At 41.3% G+C, this 14,939-nt stretch overlaps 6 protein-coding genes across 8 annotated transcripts; 3 read left to right on the top strand and 3 right to left on the bottom strand.

The window, feature by feature from the left end:
• Positions 1 to 556: 556 nt before the first annotated feature.
• LOC115766534 (putative sodium-dependent multivitamin transporter) lies at positions 557 to 2,924 on the bottom strand. Its single transcript, XM_030710501.1, has 2 exons — positions 1,702 to 2,924; positions 557 to 1,642 (listed from the first exon to the last, which is right to left on the bottom strand). Exons 1-2 carry the CDS (start codon positions 2,681 to 2,683, stop codon positions 870 to 872), a joined length of 1,755 nt encoding a protein of 584 aa, XP_030566361.1. The 5' UTR covers positions 2,684 to 2,924; the 3' UTR covers positions 557 to 869.
• A 422-nt stretch (positions 2,925 to 3,346) lies between these two features.
• On the bottom strand, positions 3,347 to 5,649 carry LOC115766533 (zinc finger MYND domain-containing protein 11). Its single transcript, XM_030710500.1, has 3 exons — positions 5,395 to 5,649; positions 4,233 to 5,311; positions 3,347 to 4,171 (listed from the first exon to the last, which is right to left on the bottom strand). The coding sequence occupies exons 1-3, from the start codon at positions 5,507 to 5,509 to the stop codon at positions 3,455 to 3,457; spliced, it is 1,911 nt and encodes a 636-aa protein (XP_030566360.1). The 5' UTR covers positions 5,510 to 5,649; the 3' UTR covers positions 3,347 to 3,454.
• A 113-nt stretch (positions 5,650 to 5,762) lies between these two features.
• Positions 5,763 to 7,707, top strand: LOC115766535 (phosphatidylinositol 4,5-bisphosphate 5-phosphatase A). 3 transcript variants are annotated; one of them, XM_030710504.1, is made up of 3 exons: positions 5,792 to 5,963; positions 6,127 to 7,152; positions 7,236 to 7,687. In XM_030710504.1, the coding sequence occupies exons 2-3, from the start codon at positions 6,142 to 6,144 to the stop codon at positions 7,266 to 7,268; spliced, it is 1,044 nt and encodes a 347-aa protein (XP_030566364.1). In that variant the 5' UTR covers positions 5,792 to 5,963; positions 6,127 to 6,141; the 3' UTR covers positions 7,269 to 7,687. The 3 variants fall into 3 exon arrangements, with proteins under 3 accessions (XP_030566363.1, XP_030566362.1, XP_030566364.1); XM_030710503.1 differs by having other exon boundaries at positions 5,763 to 5,841; positions 6,127 to 7,707; XM_030710502.1 differs by having other exon boundaries at positions 5,787 to 5,963; positions 6,127 to 7,704.
• A 2,446-nt stretch (positions 7,708 to 10,153) lies between these two features.
• LOC115766538 lies at positions 10,154 to 11,426 on the top strand. Its single transcript, XM_030710506.1, has one exon. The coding sequence runs from the start codon at positions 10,502 to 10,504 to the stop codon at positions 11,081 to 11,083; it is 582 nt and encodes a 193-aa protein (XP_030566366.1). The 5' UTR covers positions 10,154 to 10,501; the 3' UTR covers positions 11,084 to 11,426.
• Positions 11,427 to 12,985: 1,559 nt separating this feature from the next.
• Positions 12,986 to 14,146, top strand: LOC115766537 (mRNA export factor). The gene is made up of 2 exons (XM_030710505.1): positions 12,986 to 13,402; positions 13,463 to 14,146. The coding sequence occupies exons 1-2, from the start codon at positions 12,986 to 12,988 to the stop codon at positions 14,093 to 14,095; spliced, it is 1,050 nt and encodes a 349-aa protein (XP_030566365.1). The 3' UTR covers positions 14,096 to 14,146.
• Positions 14,147 to 14,157: 11 nt separating this feature from the next.
• Positions 14,158 to 14,902, bottom strand: LOC115766541 (NADH dehydrogenase [ubiquinone] 1 beta subcomplex subunit 3). Its single transcript, XM_030710510.1, has 3 exons — positions 14,867 to 14,902; positions 14,496 to 14,633; positions 14,158 to 14,429 (listed from the first exon to the last, which is right to left on the bottom strand). Exons 2-3 carry the CDS (start codon positions 14,621 to 14,623, stop codon positions 14,222 to 14,224), a joined length of 336 nt encoding a protein of 111 aa, XP_030566370.1. The 5' UTR covers positions 14,624 to 14,633; positions 14,867 to 14,902; the 3' UTR covers positions 14,158 to 14,221.
• Between the last annotated feature and the right edge of the window lie 37 nt (positions 14,903 to 14,939).

Genomic DNA, 14,939 nt, shown 5'->3' on the forward strand with positions numbered 1-14,939 from the left:
ATTAGCTTATCAGCTTTTAGTATAGGTATATATATGAATATTGTACATAGTGATACTTGATTTTGTATTAGTTTTAAACACTTGACCGGTTTCCAATAGTTAAATTTACTTTCAAAATGCAACAATTATTTAATGGTCAGCAAATGTTGCTATACATATAAGTACAATACAATAAAAATACAGTATTTCTCTTGAGTACTTAAATTAAATATTGTTCATTGATTTGCTACGTTTCAGCATGCACATACACGGGACAATTGTATATATGTACATATGCATTCAGGTTTGTGTATCAATATTTTGCCAGCAATGCGCAATTTGGCAAACTTTGCTGTAATATTACCATAAATTTGTAACGTTATATAATACAATTTGAATTTGATGAAAACAACACATTGCTCTTATATGACTTATATAAAACTAAAACAGACTAACTAAATTGTTGATGATCCCTTACATTAGAGACTCTTGGCTGTCAGTCTCTAATGCAATACCATATAGTTATTGTCTAATCCATGAGTCTATTATAATTTATGGCATTTGTAAAGCGATTAACTTCACTGAATATCAGCTAGGTATGCCGACGAGGTATATAGACATATATTTAACACATCCTAGTTAACAATTATTATATAGTTTTAAGCACTTGCAAAATGGAAGACGTTGTGTGGGCGCCTTTAGCAGTTGTTATAGTTAGAGTTATAGTTGTATGCAGGTATACAAATAGGTCACATTGTTATATGCACGTTTTAGGTACGACAACTGCGAAAACAGCTGCATGGTTTAAAGATTTTTGGTAAGTAAAGCCCACAGTTAATGATATTTTACACTATGTCATTTAACAATATAAATAAATTAGATTTCACCTATTATATAGCTACAGCTGCCTGCGTTAATTTCGTTAGCGATTCATCTTGGTCCGCCTGCATCTGTTTCTCTAACTGTTGTCGTCTCCAGCGTCGGGAGAGCACCGGCGCGAATAAATCATAATCCAACTGCTTGTGATACTTATCTAAATATATCTGAGAGTTGTTCGCAAAGTTGAAGTGCGCCAGTGTCAGACTGGCACAGTAGCCGACGCCTAACGTAATCAAGAAGCCGAGCACACAGTACCACAGGTAGGATAAACGATATAGCCAAAAGTAATCCGCCTGCTGCACCAGCGCCTGCGCCACATGAGTAACATTCGCCGACTCACAGCCGGTGGTATTGAGAGGTAGCGGTGTTGTTGCCGGCTTTGGACCGCCAAAGCCAATCCAGAAGGAAAAGATCAGGCCAAGCGTAAAGCCCAACAGGACCCCGCGCTGATTAGAGCGCATAGTGCAAACCCCAAGCGTAAAGATGCCCAGCAACGGGCCACCTACAACGCCAAAGATAGTCAAAGAGGCCTGCAGCACGCCGCCCAGTGAGCCAGCGACGAAAGCCAACAGTATACAGAATAATCCATAAATGCAGGCAACAATTTTGGTGGGTAGCGTTGACTTGGAGTCTAATAACGTGCGCTTGAAAATCGCCTTGTACAATGGCTTGAGGTAGTCCTCCAGTGTAACAGCCGAGAGCGATGTGACTGCCGAGGATATGGTCGATAGACTAGCGGAGAAAAGGCCCGAAACAAACAGACCACACAGTCCCGGATACTGGCCTGCAGCAAGAGCAATATATTATAATTGTTTCATGGTTAAACAAATTAGATTTCCTTACCCATGGTATCCACAGCAAATAGTGGCATTAGCTGATCTGGTGCTTTTATTCGTCCACTGAGCTTGGGATCGCAATCACGATAATAATAAAATATGGCCAAGCCGCTGAAGATAGTGCTAAAGCTAAGCATGCCCAGGATGGGCAGATTCCACCAAAGTGCTGATTGTGCGCTCCTTAAATTGTGCACGCTTAGCAGACGCTGCACCTGTGTCTGATTAACGCCATACAGCGACAGATATGTGACCATTCCGCCAATTAACAATGACCACCAGGTGTGACGCACGGTAGGATCTGCCGAAAATTCAAAAAACTGCACACGTCCACGCTCCTTCGCCACATCCCAGATGGCACCTAGGCCACCAGCCTTGCTGGCTGAAACTCCAATGACAGCAAAAATGGCGGCAAACATGAGAAACGACTGAAAGACATCCGTGATGAGCACAGCCTTGAGGCCACCCAGTGTTGAGTAAAAGGTGCAGACGAGACCTAGGACAAGTATAGCGGTAACTCTCGGTATGCCGGCGACAGCCTCCAGCGCCAAGGCGGGCGCATAGAGCGCAATGCCCATGTAGAGCACCATTTGCAGGGTGAAGGCAATCGAGGCAGCCAGGCGTGTCGCATGACCAAATCGACGCTCCAGATACTCATAGACGCTGGTTATGCGCATTCGATAAAAAACCGGGAGAAAAATGTAAGCGGCGATCGGTGTGCTCAATATATATGATATGTTTATAGCTCCGAATAGTGTTCCAAATTGATACGATTCACTGGAGACGCCCATCAGTGTAATGGCTGACATAAAACTAGCCATCAGGCTGAAGGACACCGGAAATGTAGTCATGCTCTGATCGGCCATCAGATACTCCTGTGTGGTCTTCTGTTTGCCGCCAGTATACCGATAGTATATACCAATCAGTGCCGAGATTGTCAAAATGACCCCCAACACCAGTGTATCCCACTGATCAAAAGTTCCAAGTGCCATTTTGTTGGTGTTATTCAATTATTTCAATTTAATTGATTTTTCACAGTGAGTACACTTCTCACTTTTTTTTTGTAACAGCGTATTGACCTTTTTACTGTCAATGGCTCTTGCAAATAAAATATGTAAAATTCACAAACATATGTACATACACATATGCATAACAAAAATAACACGCGATTATAAACAAATAACCAAACGCAACGCGGACCATCCGCAGTTACAACCGCAAAGCTCAGCCGTTGAATAACAACTAATTCACTATAACTTGACAGCGTTGCCACCTGTTGGCACAGTTGACAGCTTGTATGCTTAGGCAAGGTATGCTGGTCATATCTATTCCTAGCAAAATGGCAAACTTTTGTTAAATAAATAAAAAATTTCACAAGTTTGATATTTTATATTTTTACTTATATACAATTAATACTGTTATGAGGCATATGAAAAATTATGTTTTCACTGCCGTGAGCAACAAACAAGCAATATGCCTCCTTAAATTTTAAGAAAAAATTAAAAGAAGCTCAATCACTTCCATGAAATAACCGTGGCCGACTGATAGTTAAAGCAATTTGTTGCTACTTTTACATAATAGAACATGTAAACTTTTTAAAATCCCAAAACAGCAAATCTTATTCAGATGTGTGATAGGACTACAAATATAAGCAAATAGTTCTATTATTTTTTTCACAATTGTCTTATTACTACATATATCTTTACATATGTTATATGCACTTCTATTTGTTGACCAGAAATTAAGCCAATTTCAGTTAAGAATTAGGATTTTAATTGGTGGCCGCAAGTGCCCTGGTGACGCCGTTTGTCGCGACGTTTGCATTCATCGCTGCAGTATGAGGCGTTGAAGCAGCAATCAAATTCGGCTTCCTCTAGGCAATGTTGACACCATCTCTTGCGTTTCACTGCTTTCAACTCCTCCTTCATAATCTCGAGCTCAGCCTTGTTTCTTGTCAGTTCTTCATTCAAAAACAAAACTTCTTGCACCAATTCACGATATCCGGCAAAAGGTCCTGCCGTGTCCACGTGCGCTGTAATCTGTTGCAATAGCTCTGGTCTAGAAGTCATGGAGCATCGACGAGACGGTTGCAAGCGCTTAGGAGTTGCTGACGTTGCAGTGGCCGCAATTTTGCGCTTCTTAGCGGATGCTGGTGTGGTAGCACGTGGTCGTTTAACGGAGGCGTTTACTTCAGCCGCCTCCATGCAATGGGGTAGCGCACGGTTTATGAGATCTTCAGCATCACGAGGATCAGCATAAAAGTTAAACAAATACATTGGCTGATGTAGTAACATCATATGACACCTGAGTTCACGTAGTGCAGCGTTGAAGGTCCGCGAATTTTTCCCCTTGGTGCTAAGTTGCGAAATGTCCGTATCTATAGGTAGAATATCACGCGCCGAGACGAGTGCACGAGAGTGCGATCCACCGAAAAAGCGCACATCGTATATGTTGCTTTTTCTAGTCATCACGCGTATAACCTGGTCAGAAATTAGACGTACAAATTAAACATATAATTGGTTTTTAGCTATTCGTGCTCACCTTGGCCGGCCAGTGAGGAGAGCCATATTGTTTGGCATAAACCAGCTCGTGCCGCTGTGTACAGGGCTTGGCAAACCAAAATGTGCAGCTATTTGCCTCGTTGGAATGCCGATAGCAATCCGAGCACCGACGGATTTCACGAATATCGTGCGTGATGTCACGCAGCAGCCACTTGGTGGCATTGTATTCCTCGCACTTGGTGCCAAAAAATATGCCAATATTGTGCTGCAAGTCAAGCAGGTCGATGAGGAATTCGGACAAGTGCTTGTACTTCTTAATCTCAATGCTGTGGGAAATGTCAGAGATGCCAAGTGTGTCGTTTTTAAAAAGAGCGCTCCTGACAAGTGCCGAATCGCGTTCGGTCCAATGCTTGGCCATGTACTTGCGTACATCCTTTTTTAACCAGCTGTGATACGTTTGCCACGAGTAGTCTAGCAGACAGTTCAGTTCCTCGATGGATACGTGCGGTGGATTTAATAGATCGGAAAGCTTAAGCAGGCGGCAGGGTGTACACAGTTCCAGTTCGTTGTTGGCCTCGGGCGCCTCCTCGCTTTTGATAAGTGTGTTGCGACGCTTGCGCTGACGCGCTGGCTGCTCACTAACAAAGAAGACATCATCAGAACTGTCTTCATGTTTGAGCGGATCTTTGTTGCTGATGTTGCTGTTGTAATCAAGTTCATACGATGCATCCGGTGCCACTGGTATAGTCGATGCCGGCGTCGCTGTGCCCTGCTGGGCTTCATCTTCCTCATCGCACGATTCCTCCATATCTGATTCGTTGAGCGGAAAACGATATGCTTGACCCTTGTCCGAGGGCACCGAATAGTTTGGCCGATGCGGATTTTTACGCTGGCAGGTCGCATGAAAGCTTCGCACACAGGAGAGACATTTCTTGAGCGGCTCCGTGCCCGGCAAGTGACACTCGAAGCAATAAGGATCAGTTTTTAGAGAATTTTGTAGCTCGCCTATTTTCTGAGCGAAACACAGCGAGATTCGTTTGCCCTTGGCACGCGCAGCTTTACCCTTTGGCACTAAAATACCCATCCTGATGGCATCTTCCACCGCTTGAGAGGCCTCATCTAATTACGTAGTTTCCGCATAAAACATAAACAATGAAACACAAACACAAGCGTATTTCAAAATACAAGCACTTTGTACGTACCGTCAGACATGAACGATAGCAAACATCGTTCCAAAATTTTATTGGACATGTATGCACCATTTTTAAGTTTGTGCATCCAATTTGGCAGAACACCGGGTGGAATACTGCTAACCATCTTCTTGACTTTGTCAATAAAGTTATTGTTTGCAAGAAATATGGCCTAGTAATTGTTTTTACCAAATAAAGTGTACAGCGCTGCCAGATAGTCGCAAATTAGATGCAATCTGGCAACACTGATAATATGGCCACACTGCTGGCAACATTTGTTACTGTCATGTTATACTTTACCAATAGATAACAAATGAAATTCAATTGAGTCATTTGGTTTTCCATTTGTTTAAAAATGTATGGTACGTTACAACGTCAAAATTGGTTGTAAAACTTTAAAATGTAAAAAGTAAAAGTCTGGCAGCACTGCGTGTCAACTGACCAGATGCGTTAGTGTGGGTAAGTTTAACAATAACAGCACCTGCAACGGCAACGGAAGCAATAAAAGCCCATGGCTATTGTCGAAACGTCTAAAAATAATAGCATTAATCTTATTTCGCTAATTAAATAAGAACTCACTGGTAAGCACTTAGAATTGCATATTCCGCCTTTGTCTCCTTTGGATGCACTGCCGCGGAATATGGCTACCACTGGATATGGTGAACTCATCATCGTCACCAGCGCTAGCTTACCCTGACTCTGACGTACTTAGTTGTCTAACCAGTGTTATTCATTGCTAATTAGTGAGAGCAGCGCAAAATGACTGCGTCGACATCATTGATTGCCGATCTGTGCATATATCTATTAACCTGGAATGTTGGTACGCACTCGCCCAGAGACCTGCCGCTGGCATCGCTTTTGGCGCTGAACGGCACCACCAACTGTCCGGACAATCAGCTACCCGACATTTATGTGATTGGCATGCAGGAGGTGAGCACAAAACAGGTGCTCAACATCTTTCAGGACGATCCCTGGATATTAAAATTTGCCAGCGCACTTAGCGCACACGAATATGTGAAGGTGCACTCAAAGCAGCTGCAGGGCATACTCATTACAATGTTTGCACAGCACAAGCACATTCCGCACATGAAGGACATTGAGACGGAAGAGACGCGGACTGGCCTGGGTGGCCTGTGGGGGAATAAGGGCGCCGTCAGCATACGACTAAGTCTATACGGCACGGGCGCAGTTTTCGTTTGCTCGCACTTGGCGGCACACGACAAAAAACTAAATGAGCGTATCGAGGATTATCACCAAATAGTGGACAATCACAAGTACCACGTGAGCGGCTATCGACGCATCTTTGATCATGATTTTGTATTCTGGCTTGGCGATCTGAACTTCCGATTGGCAGGCGAAATGTCTGCCTGGGATGTTCGCAGTGCCGTGGAGCATGGACGCTACGAAGAGCTGCTGAAGTTAGACGAGCTGGTCTTGATGCGCGAGACGGGCAATGCTTTCAGTTTGTTGGAGGAGCAACTGCCCACATTTGCACCCACCTTCAAGTTCATCGAGGGCAGCAACGAGTACGACATCAAGCGGCGCCCGGCTTGGTGTGACCGTATACTGCATCGCGTGCAGGCAAACAGTTATCCAGCCATTACGCTGAGTGCCCAACAATTGTCTTATCAGTCCAACATGGAATATACGCTCTCTGACCACAAGCCCGTTTCGGCGACCTTTAGCTATAAAATCGAGGCAAACAATTTGACCTACACCGACGAGGAGCTGCACGAGATGACGCATGGCGCAGCCAGCACAGTATCAAATGTTAGTGTGCTTGGTTTTATCACTATTATAGTCTTTAATGCTGTGCTTCAATTTTGATTTGCTTCTTTTCGCTTCTTTTGTAGCCATTTAATGCCGAACTAGAAAGTTTCCAGTGATAAATGAAACCAAGTGTTCCCGTCAAAAGCAAGCAAACCATCTCATTTCATACATATCTGACTCAGACTTCAAATTGAAAACTTATGTAAGCAAATACTCGAAATATAACACAGGAATATGAGTACAATTAATTAATACTTAAACATATTTTATAAAAGAGTCTCAGATAGCAAGTGTTACGCTAACCACTCAATGAATAACTCCATAGTGTAATTATATACATACATCAATTTATACAATCATTGTATTTCAATATATGTAAACATACATATTATAGCGACTGCTTAATGTGTCACATATCACATTTAAGTTGAATCAATAGAGACTTCCTTTTAAGCTGAGCAAAGACATCGAGCGTGAAGGATAAATTGTTAAAGTTCAAAAGTTGTTTATTAAATAAAGCAGTATCTATTTTTCTATAAAATTTAACAAATTGTAATCAATCTCTTAGCATAAAAACTTTCAGGAATGTTAATGAATACTATCCATAAATATTTAGTAGCTATCAGTAACGTGCGAAACGAAAGCCCATTGCATTAAAGTGCAAATGTTTGCATGATCTAATATCCTATAGTTAATGAATATAATTTTTTTAAATTAAAAATAAACGGGGGTAATATGAGGTCATATACTTGATATTGAATAATGTATATATATATATATATATATATATAATATATTATCTGTGTATGTAAAACAACTCTCCCGATATTATAAGTTGCCGGTTCACTTCAGGGCAAAGCCAGCAGGGGCTTATCACTTATAATTTTAAATTGATTTATTAAAATAATTAAACATTGTATTAATAAAGAGCATTTTAACAAGACAGAGACTATATTACAGTATCTAGGGATCTACTCTTAACGCCCCAACAGCAACCCAGCTATCTTCAAAAAACAAGTCCGTTATTTTACTTCACATTTACTAATTAACGTTTTTTAGATAGATTGTAAATAAAAAATAACAAAAAAATTCTCGAATAGTATACAGTATATGATTTTATAACATGAGTAAAACGCGCAGCTATACTATGAGCCATTTCTATTGTGGATTCCAAAATTTCGCACGCACCTTATCGGTTATCTTAGCAACAAGTGTTTAAGGTGGCTTTGAGCGATGCGTCGGCACATATCAGTTATGACTATCGACTGTTGAAAGCAAACAGCAGACAAGGGGCAATATTTGATAGAAGGCTGATGAAACCAGTTGCTTTTGGTGATTTTTTTAAAATATTTTTGTTGTTGCTTTTTTTTTGCTTTGCAAGTTTAAACAAAAAGCTGGTGTCAATTGGTGGGCGCCTGGTAGCGATGTTCTCGTAACAGAAAGCGGTAGAAATTTAATGGCTTTACAGTTGCCGCCGATTAACTGTTTGGGGGGGTTTTTCGTTCTTTCATTTCACTGATTGTATTAGATAGTTATTTGCTGTGGAACTTTGGAATATGAAGGATAGTTTAACGAGTTGGCATATCTGATTTGTATTGAACACGTGCCGTACCAACACAATTATGGCTAATACTTGTTTAGAAAATTGTGCAATTAGTTGTTTTAACATCTAGTATAAGCGCAATAATTTGATATTTTAGTTTAGTTTTTGTCGATAACAGCACAAGGTAAAAAGCCCCCTCGCCGTAAATTGATGAACTAATATATAAATCATTTAATAATAGTAATACAAAGATAACAAATTGTCAACAGCAAGTGCTATTTAAAAAGGGGTCCGTTAGATGCAGAAAACACTCGCTGAGTTAAAAAGGGAACAGCTTTTGAATTGTACGTTTCCATAAATCATTCAATTCGCAATGTTTACACATCAGCGGGAATCCATATCCATGGTAGCGTTAGACCGATCGGTGATTTACCCGAACTGGTATACACGCCAAAAAAGTATTTACATAAAATATTGTTTACCTTACGTATTATACGAAGGCAAAATTTGGATCATGCGCAACCCACGAGACTAGCACGCATAAACGTGAGAACTTATCTCGGAGTTTTCGCCATATCGCGAGAAGAGTCGCGAACAGAAATCGAAAGCTCTCCAGCAATGAGATTGTGAGGTCGTGTGTGTGTGTGTGGGATATGTGCAAATATTGTTGTTTATAAACAAACTGGTTTATTCGAGGAGGAAATCATTGCCAGCTGTTTGTGAAAATACGTACGCCTGGCAACCAATGAAAGGCAATATGTTTAAAGTTAAAAAGTTGAAACAACAAAATTGCTGAATTGCAAAGACTCTCTCTGCGCACAAATCCACATAAGAATATTAAACTTTTACGATGTCGATCGAACTATATAGCATGTATTTGTATATAGAGTATAGGTTAGATGTTTGTAATCGCGTTGTTATAATTTATGAGCGTCGCTGAAATTTAACGGTCAATATCAATGATTGCTTAACACCGATAAGAATATATTTAAAAAAAACCCATATACATTTAAAAATACCCAAAAAAAAGTTAAGTTTTTCACCCGAACCGAGCCGGTTCAAGTCCGCAATGGCAATTTAGTTTTTAATATGAACTTGGCCTTTTTTCCCATAAATTGATTTGCTTAAATTTGAGAATCATTTGTGGGATACTCAGCCCAAAAGTATAAATAACTCTTTTTAACACTCATATTTAAAGAAAACTCTGACCGACTTCTCTGGGCCAACAGCTGATGGCACTATACATGGCCCTCTGCTTATCAGAGCCAAACGCGATTGCGAATCGAGTGAATCGCGGCAGAGAATTAGGATTGTCACCCCAATTAGCTGGCATCTGGCTATCGCACTCCGAAATAGCAAAAATAAAAAGCCCCGCCGTCGCAGCCGGACGTCTGGGCTCGTATAAAAGCCGACTCCCAGGGGCGATAACGTTCACAGCACAGCCAACGAGCGGCCAGACAACAGCACATCCGAGCGCAAAGCAGCGTCGGGCAAAAAAAAAAAAAAACTAAACAAAAAGCACCGCGACTAAGGCACGCGTCTGAGGGAGTCCCCCCAGAGAGTCGATACGTCAGACGTTAAAAATTTGGCAGCAACAACAATTGGATACACACACACACACGCACACACACAGGGGCATAGACAACTAGATGAAGCAACAAGCAGTCAAATCTATTAAGAGCCCATCAACCAAGATATACGGCATAGTGACTAAATCGTAACAAAAACTCGTCGATCGGTGGTTTTTTTTGTATCGCGATTTTGACAGTGGAAAGATTCTGATTCACACACACACAAAAGCACACCATGGGCGTGAGAGTAATTGAGGCAGATTCGGCGAGCGATTCGTTTGACGATGAGGAATGCTCGGCATGTCAAACAAGCCACAAAAACAAAACAAGTAATGCGAAGCGCAGCACAACGGAGCCAAGCAATGTGCATTATGGCAGCAAGGATCTGGTTGGCAATTGCAAGGAGTATCGCATCGAGAATAATTCTCGCGATCTGCGCATCATTGGTAATGGGAATCGTGTGCGCATCGTCAACAACACGGGTAGTCTGCAGATCATTGGCAACTCGACCAGGCTAAAGATACAGCAGAACAGCGGCCACATCAAGTACACGGGCAACGATGGGCGAATTTATCTGGGCTGCGACTCCAAGCAGCAGAATGTCGACTATATCGGCTGCAATGGACTGCTCAAGGTGGTCAAATCGCTGCAGCTGCAGGGCAGCAAGCGTAGCCGGGCACAGCAGCTGCCAAAGGGTCCAGCTGCGACAAACAAGGCTAATTCTTGTCCAGGCATCGAAATTGACAACAATCTGACCATTGTCAATGGCATTGCCGGCAATATTGTGATTAAGAATGCGATAAATGTGAGCATATGAGCTCTTTTTCTTAGCTCTTTATCTCGAGTCCAAAGTTTAAGTTATTAACTTGCTTGCTAGACTTACATATGGCCAGTTTTGAATGGTTCCTATTGTTATATATATATATAAGATAGTCATTAGCATTAGCTAAACTTTCTGACTGCTCAACATGATTGTCATCCAGGCACTGAAAAGTATTAACCATCAACTAATAATCACAATATCGTCCATCATATATATTCTAATTATGTATTTATAATAGAATTTTACATGTATATATAGTAAGAAATCCGCAATTAACAAAATGTGGATTCGAAAGCTGATCATTCCGTGAATGAACTCTGCATTTGAATATTAAAAATTGCATCATTTTAAACATACCCTTTGAAAATATTGATTTGTGACTTATCAGAGGTTAAAAAACCCCCGTCTAGTATGAAAAAAAAACACAGGGCTACCAATCGTCCGGGTAAATAACCACATGTTGCTTTCGCATTACATATAAGTAGAAATCACAATGACCCAACTCTTGTGGGTTTACACTCAATTTTCTTAGAACTGAAGCCTTATTCACGTTCATAAGAGTTGCACAATGTCAGATTGTTGTTGGCCACTGACATGACCCATTTTTGTTAGTATATTCAAAATAAAAGTACCCCGTATACAATAAGTTTCGACCGATGTGCCTGCCTGCCTGCTGATTAAACAAGCCATAACGTTCGTTTTTCACTAATTGCGCCCTTGTACGTTTGTTTAAAGTTTCAAAAAACGTTCAAGAGTCGCATTTAAATTTTTCGGGGGTTTTATATTACTGTGCAGGTACATAAATAAAACAACAACAACAGATGATATATTGCTCGACACTTTTGTGTTATAATCAATTGACTGATAAGAATAATGTTCAGTGTTTGTGGCTTGAAATCTGATACAGCCTGCAAGCACATCAAATTTAATTAAATGAAAGTACATATATAAGTCAAGAAAGAACAGTTTTCAATTTTCGGCTGATTGTTTCTGTAGGAACTAGCCATTAAACTCCGTTCCTGATAAGATTTTGCTCATATGTTGGGAGCATAATGGCGGGGGACACTGTGAAACAAATCCGCTTCAGATCAAAGCTTTTTCGGTAAAAATGCTTCTCTCCGTCATCAGACTGATCGAACAAGGAGGTCGAGGAAGCCCCAGTCACAATAGAGTGTTGCGGGCGCATTGCCGCCCACTTTTTTTGTAAGACTCCCTGTACATTATAATAATACTAGTGAAGCGCGTATTAGATGAATTGGATAAGATAAGAGCCCAAAAACAACTTATGGGCTGGTTTGCATAGAAACAGATAGACCTAAATACATATGAAAATGTCTAGGCTATTGTTGCCGATAAAAAACCTTCATATATGTATGTATATATTCCATGTGGTAAAATATGTCTCATTGTGTAGTATGCATGTATATACTTATAAACTGAACATACATATAAATTATGGTGCAAAAACAAATTTGCCTATTTGTGTATAATTATGTGTGACCACGTGCACTTACCTTATTATGTTTTACTTATTGTCCCATTAAAGTCAAACTTATAACAAGTATATAAGGTTGGGCAAAAGTCATTAAATTCGGATTACTAAAGCACACTTTATTCGCAAAACCACAGTTTACCGGTTCTATTAACATTCCTTTTTCGTCAACATTGTTTACATTTAGCACTGTGAATTGCAAAATTTGCGTGGTGGAGCGGAAACTATCGTTGTCGTTACGTTTGTGTTTGATGTACTCTTTTATGCGTTTCGTTGCTCATTTTGCGCTATGCTATGCGCTCTGTTAATTGTAAGTGTGTCATGTTATGCTTACGTTCGGCAAGTACGTTTGACGCTTAGCTCGCTAAAATACAAACATTTTGCGACATTTAAAAAACAAAGTCATGTTTGGGCCCGCACAAACGACAACAAATCGTATGAACGATTTTGAGGTGGCATCGCCGCCCGATGACTCCGTCTCCGCGCTCGAGTTCAGTCCAAGCACATTGCAAGTGCAAAAAAATTTCCTCATTGCCGGCAGCTGGGACAACAGCGTGCGCTGTTGGGAGGTGGAACAAAATGGAGCCACAGTGCCAAAATCTATGAAAACAATGGGTGGACCAGTGCTCGATGTGTGCTGGTCCGATGACGGAACCAAAGTGTTTATGGCTTCCTGTGACAAACAGGTCAAGCTTTGGGATCTCGCCTCCGATCAGGTAATGCAAGTTGCTGCCCACGACGGACCAGTCAAGACTTGCCACATGGTAAAAGGACCAAATTATACGTGCCTAATGACCGGCTCCTGGGACAAAACGCTCAAGGTATATACCAAATATGTGGACATATAATACATATTTATAAAAATTGCTTGATATTCATAGTTTTGGGACACGCGCACACCCAATCCCATGATGGCCATTAATCTGCCTGAACGCTGCTATTGTGCAGATGTTGACTATCCCATGGCCGTGGTGGGCACTGCGGGTCGTGGCCTGATCATTTACTCGCTGGAAAACAGTCCCACCGAGTACAAGCGACAGGAGAGTCCGCTCAAATACCAGCATCGCACGATATCTATATTTAAGGACAAGAAGAAGACGCCCACAGGCTATGCGCTGGGCAGCATAGAGGGACGCGTGGCCATACAGTACGTGAACCCAGTAAATCCCAAGGATAACTTTACATTCAAATGCCACCGCTCGACGGGTACCTCGGGCTTCCAAGATATCTACGCTGTAAACGACATTGCATTCCATCCCGTGCATGGAACTTTGGTCACAGTGGGATCGGATGGCACATTCAGTTTCTGGGACAAAGATGCACGAACCAAGCTCAAATCCAGTGAAGCCATGGATCAATCTATTACGAAATGTGGCTTCAATGCCAATGGGCAAATATTCGCATACGCTGTCGGGTACGACTGGTCCAAGGGACATGAATACTTTAATCCGGCCAAAAAACCACAGATTTTCCTGCGCTCCTGCTATGACGAACTAAAGCCGCGCGTCAACTGATCGGAAACGTGCTTTAGTTTTAGTCACGACATGTTCTGCGAGTAATATCAATCATTAATTTGTAGCGTATCATTAAATATCGAAGCGCATTCGCATTTGCATTTTTATTGTACTAAAACACTTAATTTAATGATGCTTCTTATCCTCGTGACCGTGTTCGCTGTCATGACCGTGTCCATGTCCACCCTGGCCCTTGCCAATACCGAGCGCATACTCCACCGCGATGGTGGCCAGAAATGCACAAAATCCGACGCCGAGGCCACGGAACATAAATGTGGTCAGGCGAGAGCGGTGAGTGCCGAATGCCTTCTTTTCATAGCGCCAGGCCTCGTTCCTACATCAGCCAAAGTTTCCATTGTTTTAATAGGAAGAGGTAAAAAATTTAAGCTCGACCACTTACCTCAGCCATGGATCATTCAAGCCTTGTCGGGCAAGCGCCTCTTTCACTTGAAGCAGTTGCGGTACATTCTCCACCTTATAAATTGATGGATGCGGCACCGTATAGGGTTCTCCGTGATGTCCACCCATTATTTATTTTCTGAAATGTGTGTGTAAAGTGGTTTTAATAATGCGAATTGGCGATTTAACAGATGTTAACCTAACGCTGAAAATTACATAAGTGAGTTTGCGTTTTGAACGCTTTATGCCAGCTTAGATTGGGCAAATACAAAAGAATATACTTAATAAGCACTAGTTGTTTAAATTAATTAAAAGCTTCACGCAAATAATCAAAAAAGAGCAAGGAATTAACTAATTTGTTGAAATACACACTTTTGTTGCCACAATAACAGCAAAATGAACACAATGTGAGAAATATGTTAAATGTTATCGATAATAATGACTT

This window comes from Drosophila novamexicana, unplaced genomic scaffold (genome assembly GCF_003285875.2).
Source record: "Drosophila novamexicana strain 15010-1031.04,08,12 unplaced genomic scaffold, DnovRS2.1 tig00001209-arrow-arrow-pilon, whole genome shotgun sequence".
In the NCBI taxonomy this organism is placed as follows: Eukaryota; Metazoa; Arthropoda; class Insecta; order Diptera; family Drosophilidae; genus Drosophila; species Drosophila novamexicana.